This window comes from Eutrema salsugineum, unplaced genomic scaffold, assembly GCF_000478725.1.
Source record: "Eutrema salsugineum unplaced genomic scaffold, Eutsalg1_0 scaffold_8, whole genome shotgun sequence".
Classification (NCBI taxonomy): domain Eukaryota; kingdom Viridiplantae; phylum Streptophyta; class Magnoliopsida; order Brassicales; family Brassicaceae; genus Eutrema; species Eutrema salsugineum.
In genome coordinates this window covers 11,633,667-11,642,034 of record NW_006256414.1, presented here as the reverse complement: position 1 = coordinate 11,642,034, position 8,368 = coordinate 11,633,667, and the positions used below count along the sequence as shown (strand labels likewise).

Here is an 8,368-nt window from a genome sequence, read left to right as displayed (position 1 = left end):
TGCAAAAGAAAAGATAAATCTTTAAATCTTTAAAACTTCAAATATATAGTGTCACTGTTCAGATTTTCAAAATTTGAAGATTTGAAGTCTCTCTTAAAGTGCATAAAACTTTAAATTTGAAGATATGATGTGTCTCTTGGGAATGTTCTAAAGGTAGCATTGATATTTTAAAAACTAATATTTTGAATTACACCTGCAAAGGCACAAGGGTAGTGCTAATATTTTGGAAAAAATATACAATTTTCACCAAAATGATACCCTCTTCAAATTAGTTCGTCAGTTTGTACAATTGTAGATCATTTTTCACACACACAAAACAACTCAAGTTCATGAATTGAGAGAATTAAATATTACTGCGGGAGATTTGGATGCACGAGGAAAGTATGAAGAACAACTAATTGATGTTCATTAAGCAATTTCATCTATATAAAAGTTGGGATATACATGGACTTTTTTCTATAATGACATTACATACGTTTTCTTTGTGAGAAGTAACTACACTTACCCTTTTTGTTTCAATCATGGTTCGAAAGAAGGAACATCATTCTCAGGAAGGTGTGTCAAACTGTAACTTAGTCTGTCTACAACACTTCTGTATGGATCTTCCTCTCGTTTCTTCAACAAGTAGGCTATGCTTTTCTCTACTTCCGCTTTCGCCTCCAAGTAAACCCGGTTTGCTTCTACTTTGTCTTTCACGAGTTCTGGTCTTCCTTTGGTATGTATCGGTTTACCAAACAGGTAATAGAATCGACCAGGGATTTTTGGTAAGAGCCCTGGTAAATAGAGTTGCTGGTTTGCGACCTCTCCACTTGATTCTTCCCTATATATCATCACAACACTCATCAGTTTTTGAGAAACAACAACAACACTTATATGATTGTTTCAACCGCTAATTTCCTTATTTATGAAATTATGAGTGCAAAAAGATAAACAGGAAATCACATTAGAAAAGATAACACACTTTTTCATAAATTGTTTAATGCACATTGTATATACCAACACCAAAAGATAAGTGAATATAAATATCAAAAACATACTCACATTTACATAGTGTAAACCTATTTTCCGTTTACAATTAACAAAGGTTGTTTAACCTATTAGAGTTCTTTTGGGGGAAAAATACACAAGATGCAAATGCAAATGCAAATGCAAAAAAAAACCCAAACAATCAATGCGTCTGTTTTAGTTAAATGAAAAGCAATTTTACCTCAATTTAAATCTTTTGGTATCGCGAGTTATATCCGAGATATAGTCATTGAGAATTGGAATCTTCATCAGGTCGTTGTAATCAAGAACCAACTGCAATAGCGAAAAAGAAAATATAAACTTGCCTCTTTTTCAATAACTTTGAGATGTTTTACTGTAACAGGCAACTTACTTCAGCTATGTCGTCTTCACCAACCGTTCCAAACGGCACTATTGTTGCGCCAAACCGTGCTGCCATTCTTACAAACTCTTGCTGGTCAGGCCAAATTAGTTTGTATTGTTCACCCTGAAAGATCGTAGAAAGTAGTATATATAATCAGAAACTCTAACATCACCACCAGGCTAAATAGCGTAATCTCAGATAAAAAAAATTATTTGAAATTAAGCATAAGTCGTGTTCCTATTAACTTAGACGTTGCAATGGCATGTAAACTTTTTGATGTTATAGCAGCACAGTTTCATGGACTTATAAACCTCAATGGTTTCAACTTTCAAATGCTAATTTCTACATTTTTTGTTTCTATGTGGAAAATTTTCAAAAACCATAATCATTTTTGTTTCTAACAACAAAACATTTTTAATTTTTTGTAAAATAACTTTGCAAAGTTTAAATGCTTACCAAACGTTGTCAAAAAAAAAAAAAAATGCTTACCAAATTTGAGTTTACAAATAACAAATGAATTTCGTTAACCAATGGTTGCGAGTTCTTTTGGAAGAGAATTACACTAAACGAAAAAAAAGACGCAAACAAACAATCAAGACTTTCTATCGTCAGATCGTTGGCAGTCTACTTTATTTTGACTTTCCTATAATAAGATATCAAATTTGGTTCTTTTTGCCTTCTCATTAAAAATCAAGAAGGTTCTTTCGCTCTCGCAATAAATGCTTGAGTTCCCTCCTTCATTAGCCAATAATAACGGATGCTTAAAACAGCACTTCTAAAACCATATGGAAGTTTCATCAATTTTTTCTCATCTTTCTATGACATTAAGAGAGATATAAAGGTTTCCTTTCACCCCTTTTTAAGCGGGTGGAACCACTTGCCTTTTGGCTACTCATTTTCCTTATATCAAACCAAATAATAAAAAGATATGAAGATGACTAACCCGGTTATGGAGAGCCTCTCGTGCACCGCCGGGGTAGAGAAGAACATGAGATTTAGCAGATAGCAGCTTGAAAAGATTGGTTGCCGTGACAGGGTAGGCACCAAATACTTTAATCCAGTCCATATAACCAAAATCCTTCTCTGAATCATTTTCTGAATACAGAATCGGATGGGCCATTCCACGAAAGAGAATGTTTTTCTCTTTGATAAATGCCTCAGACATTGGACCAAGTTCCAAGCCCATCAACATGTGGTAACCAACAAGTAACACCGGACCTTCATCTGGAACACCAGCGAGTCCCTTCACTATAGTCCCATCTTCCATGGTCGACAGAAAGACAGAACTAACAGCATTTCGTAAGAACCTGCTTGTCACAAGGAAAACAGTCAGACCAGATACTATAACATGGAGCTTAGTTTGTAAGAAAACCCCACATTTGGGTCCCTTTTACTCATTTGGAGAGACCCAATGGATGAGATAGTAATCTTAGCTTGTACCGTCACTTTTTTGGACATTTGTATAAGAGAAATAGAATCAATGAAGGCTTATAGAAGTTACCCAAGCAGTTCCTGAAGGGCATAATCCAATTCTCCTTTACTCGGAGGCAAGAAATCAGAAGCAAAATCATATCTCCAAGAGCGTCGGTACTTGCATGTACCTTTTATAATTGTGAGCAAACTTATGCTGTCTTCCTGGAAGAAACAATAACACTAAGTCAGAGAATAATGGTCATACTCTTCTGGTTTTCCTCTCTTCCCGTAAGAAATTATACTGACACTACTTCATTAGCAAAAGGAAATACACACAAAATAGATTCAGTAGGTGAATGGCTATGTCTACCAGTAAAAGGGTATGCCCGTTTTCCTTGAAGCATCGCACTGTACAGTTTTTTAGGACCCTATAAAGCCGCTTTGATTCTTCTTGGCTAGGAAGCATCCTATCCTTTCCACTGAAAGCCCACGAAATCCAAAGTCATTCCTATAAGGCTATAATTTCTTGATGATAAAAGGCAGGTCTTTCTTTAAAAGACCAAGATAACAAACAAGATCCGAGAAATGCAATACATTAAGGAAGAAGATTACCTAGCAAGGACCAAGACTTCGGCTTGAACTGCATGGATGCGTGAATTGGCATAAGCAGCGCCAACTCTCAGCAACTTAAGCTTCCAAAGTAAAGTTTCCCTTGGAACAATTCCACCGAGTTCCTGAAAGCGTATGGTAAAAAAAATTCAAATCTTGTATAGAAACAGAACCAAGTAAATACATTAAAAAAACACTCACAGAGAGAAGAGGAAGCATAGAATTGGTAAGCTTGTGTCTCAACTTTTCCATTTTAATTCCTGCTGGAAGTTGGTTGTCGATACCCATTGTAGCCATCTTTATTGGATCACCTAGATATCAAGAAAGCCTGAGAAGATAATTTAAAAATAAAATACAGGACCTACTTAAAAATAAGCATCAATTCAAGTACCCATAATAAAGCTCAGAGCATAAGGAACAGTAAAATGAAGCTCTTCTGGCACCATCTCTAATATAGGCAGAAACGGCTGTAGTGGTGACCTCTCAAATGATGTAGCTAAATAATGAGGAAAACATATTTGACCATTCAAAAGATCTTATGTAAGTATGCATTTACATACAAAGCTACAAAACTGAAAGAAAATAAATATTTTCTGACCTGGGTTGACTAGTATCAACACCAAGTCTAATGAACGGTTTCTGGCAGCAACAGCAAGAGCTAGGCATCCTCCAAAGGAATCGCCCACGAGATATATTGGCTTATTCGGACGTGTAGCTTGCTCCTGCTTCAAAACATCTTCGACTACTTTCACCAGCCCTTTATGGCAAACAAACAGTAAGATAATTTTCAGAGAAAATGGAGCAAATAACATGAATAAGTCAGCAACGACCAAATACAGAAGCACTCGCTAACTATATCCACTTGGAAGTCATTCAAATACATATAATAGCAAATGTATATATATATATATATATATATATAGTGACAGCCATATTCGTTTGTACATATATTTTTCTTGCATTTCTATTTGATGAAAAAACAATGAGGGAAAAGAGGGAACAAACACCAGAGAAGATTTGATATTATGTTCTATGACCTTAGAGAGACAGGTACTGTATAAAATATCTGCATAACCAAATGTGAATATCGCTGTATTTTTTTTATATCCGTGATAATTATTACCTTCGAATGGAGTTCGATCATTTACGGGGATATGCAGGCACCAGACATGAAAAGCCCTGTATTTAGTAAACATAATCACAAACAGTCAAGAGTGCGAACACTTGTGTGACAAAAAGTAACACGACATTCAACATAACAGAAAAGATCAAGTGTACAGTTATGAATACGTTGCATCAGAGACATGATTAATTTGTTTGGATTATTTATCATGCATCAGATACTAATGCTTCTGCATTATGGGTTCAAGCATATATGTCATCTTAGAAAACCCAGACTTTACAAAAGAGTGAACGTACTTCCCAAGAGCTTTGTGATGTGGAACGAGACCCATCCCTGTGCCATCGAGCCCTGCACTACGAAAAGTTGGAATCATCAGAAAAGCCTAAAACTTTAAAACAATTTATCTGAGAATCAGATAAATACAGTAAAAACCCATTACAAGTCATTCCAACAGAAAAGCTTAAACAATCAAGTTCTTTAACACCTTTATTCCCATTCAAACAATAGAAGATTATAAATCACCAGACACTACTACAAGTTGAAATTATCAAAAAAGCTTGGAACTTTGAAAATTGAAACAGTAAAAACCCATTACTAAGGAACTCAGTCTTCTGAATACAAGATTAAACAATTAGGTTCTATAGCACCTTTACTAATTCCGATTCAAACATTGTAAGGATATTAATCATCAGGCACTACATTTGAAACTATCGATACTTCAGATAATAACAGTAAAAAACCAATTACTAAGGAGTAGAAACTCAGTCTTCTGAAGAATTTCGACAGAACAGCCTAAAAGAATCAAGTTTTTTCCTCAATGAAAAAACAAAGAAGTGAAAATTTAATACAAGTTTCAAATATTAAAAAGAAAAGTGAAAATGTTGTCTTAGCTTATGAGCCAACACAAAACCCACATAGGTCAGAAGCAAGCAGGCAATTTTCTGCAATCAAGCTAAAAACCATAGAATTCGATTACCAGGTAAGAAGAGTAGTGTGGGTGCATCTTTGATGGGTTGGCCACAATCAACGGGACTAAACCACCGTGGAGGTCCACCGTCAGGTTTCTTCAAGATCTCTCTAGCCGCCGCAAAGTAATCCTTTACAGATTTTGAGCCATACCCATCATCCCATAACAGCTCAATTTCGTCTTTCCTTCCAGATTTTACTTTCCCATTCACTTCATTTGCCAAAACATCACTCCCTTTTGGGCTTTGGAAATTAGACACAAAGACCGAACCGTTCACAGGCTCTACTGATGTCGCCTTCTTGTTCTCACCAGAGATTTGAGCTCTTACCTTGAAATTGGGTCTCTGGTTACAATTCAATCTGAGATTTGGTAACACCAATAGGCTTGAACATGTTGTTGCCATTGCCTTTTGAGTCAGGCAAGGCAATGGATGTTTTTACAGAAAAGAAATAGAGCTTTGAAAGGAAAAAATAGGAAAAGATGGAAACTTTACAAATGTCGTATACCTTTTTGCCGTTTCGTTTTACAATTCATAGAAAGTACTAAAAGTAAGTAGGAATAATTGCAAAGAAGTTTTAAATTTTCATCCTATCTAATTATTTTTGTTTACATGTTTTATTAAGAGGTGGCAAATGAAACACCAAAATGCTTTACGTGTTATTAAGGTCACCATTCGGATGGTTTGACCATCTAACCAATCCATCACAAACCACTTAAGTTACCTGACCATCTTACCTGCGTCCGCCACTGTCTATGGTGCTCTATGATTCATCAACTTGATTGTGTTAAAGCCTAGGGATTTCGCTTGAAGTAACCTGAACGATTGTAACCCCTTCTTCAAAATTATATTCTACTAGAATTATAGGGTATATTTAAAGAAAATTATTATATGTAAATTATCTGTTTTATATGTTTTCTATTAGTTGATACAATATTGGTTGTTTCTTTTAAAAAAAAAACGTTTCTATAAATAATTATAAGCTACTAATTTAATTTTTATTATTAATTTTTATTAGTTTTAGATATTTTGTTCTTATTGAAACAATAGTTACAAGTTTGAAGTTTGAACATACGTGTATATGCAAACTTAGTGAAATAGACATTAATTCTATTAATTTTTTTTTAGTTGGTACCTCTCACCGTGAGAAAGTTATGAAGTTTAACATATCTTTACAACTTATCTTTATTTCCTTAGACACACCATCATCAATGTTAACAGTTATAGAGTGATTTACACTCAAAAATACTTTTTTCACTTCTTCTTACAAAAAAACACTTCTTTTTAAATTTCATACCAAAATAATACAAAATTACTCCTCGTATTCACGATAACGGTGGATATGAGTTAGTGGATACTGGTTTAAATCCAGATTTTAAAAACAATAATTTTTTTCTCCTTCTGTTTTGTTTTGTATTTTTCTGTATTGTGAAATATATAAAATATTTTTTTGTTAGAATGAATTCTAATTTTATTTCATTATTGTTTTAAGACACATTATGCTATACTTTATTTATGAAACAAGAAATTTTTCAAATAACCTTTATAAAAAATTCAAAAAAAAACAGAAATCTACTTAGATATCTATTCACAAAATATGATGTGGATGATCCATGATATAACATGGATACGATTGTGTGGATATGTTTTCATTCATATATTTGACATGAATATGCATTTTACATTGTCCATAATATATCCACATTATCATGTCCATGTTATTGACAATGTAAAATGTATATCCACGTCGAATATATAAATATATAATGAAATCATATCCACGCAATCATGTCCATGTTATATGTCCATCATACATCATGTGAATAGATTATAGATGATGTAAAATGTATATTCATATCGAATATATCAATGAAAACATATCCACGCAATCATGTTCATATTGTAGACAATGTAAAATGTAGATCTACGTCGAATATATTAATTAAAACTAATCCACGCTATCATGTCCATGTTTTATATCCATCATGTATCATCCATATCTAACTACACTTGTGTTTTTTTTGAATTTTTTTATAAATGCTTTTTGAAAAATTTCTTCCTTGATAAATAAACTATAGTATAGTGGATCTTAAAATAATGAGAAAATAAAATTATGATTCATTCTATCAAAAAAAATTATTTTCAATCTTTCACAATATAGAAAAATACAAAACAAAACAGATGGAAAAAATTTAATGTTTTTAAAAATCTGGGTTTTAATCGGGTATCCACTCATTTGCATCCACCGTTATCGTGCACACGGAGGATAATTTTGAATTATTTTTAGAGTGTTTATTTTACTGAGGGGCAAAAAAATCCTAAAAAATTTGAAAACAAAGAAAAGTCACCTAATAGCAAGAAGTACATTTTGCTGTAATATGAGTTGTAAAAAGTGCATTTGGGTGTAAATATCTCATAGTTATATCTTACTTTCATGTTACTTCTTTATATTCTCATCTAAACTGATTATTTCTTTTTTTTTAAAGCAAAATTACATCTTCCTGCTATTATTTTCCAACTTTTTTTCTTCATCTCCCAAAACAATATGTCCTTATGGCCCTATTTCTAGACTATCTCTTTATTTTGGTTGTGTCTTACATTTTTTGGGGTTTTTTAAATTTATTATCTTTTGTTCAATTTTTTGTTCTTTTTCCTTTTGTTTATGGTCCACCTTCACATGAACATATTTTTTTGGATATCTTGTTTATATTCAGTTATGTTATTTATATTTTTTTAATGGATACATATTAGTGTGAATATGTTTGTATATTCATATTTAAATATTTAAATTAATTTATTTTGTTAAATAGTGTACAGGTGGATGTTCAGATGGTAATATGAGAAGAGAGAAAAGCTCTCTTTATATATATAAATTATTGAGACTGAAAT

At 32.9% G+C, this 8,368-nt stretch overlaps 1 protein-coding gene across 1 annotated transcript; it reads right to left on the bottom strand.

The window, feature by feature from the left end:
• Nucleotides 1-382: 382 nt before the first annotated feature.
• LOC18009873 (acyltransferase-like protein At1g54570, chloroplastic) lies at nucleotides 383-5,976 on the bottom strand. Its single transcript, XM_006392451.2, has 13 exons — nucleotides 5,491-5,976; nucleotides 4,811-4,862; nucleotides 4,515-4,570; nucleotides 3,990-4,148; nucleotides 3,783-3,887; nucleotides 3,593-3,702; nucleotides 3,395-3,516; nucleotides 3,153-3,261; nucleotides 2,871-3,004; nucleotides 2,313-2,676; nucleotides 1,379-1,492; nucleotides 1,208-1,299; nucleotides 383-820 (listed from the first exon to the last, which is right to left on the bottom strand). The coding sequence occupies exons 1-13, from the start codon at nucleotides 5,882-5,884 to the stop codon at nucleotides 520-522; spliced, it is 2,112 nt and encodes a 703-aa protein (XP_006392513.1). The 5' UTR covers nucleotides 5,885-5,976; the 3' UTR covers nucleotides 383-519.
• Between the last annotated feature and the right edge of the window lie 2,392 nt (nucleotides 5,977-8,368).

Excerpts from the sequence above, each read along its gene's own strand:
- LOC18009873 (XM_006392451.2), bottom strand. The coding sequence starts at position 5,884 with ATGGCAACAACATGTTCAAGCCTATTGGTGTTACCAAATCTCAGATTG. Across the intron at positions 4,149-4,514 it reads TGATCGAACTCCATTCGAAG|GGCTGGTGAAAGTAGTCGAA; the intron begins GTAATAATTATC and ends TTTGCCATAAAG. Across the intron at positions 1,493-2,312 it reads GAGAGGCTCTCCATAACCGG|GGTGAACAATACAAACTAAT; the intron begins GTTAGTCATCTT and ends ACGATCTTTCAG.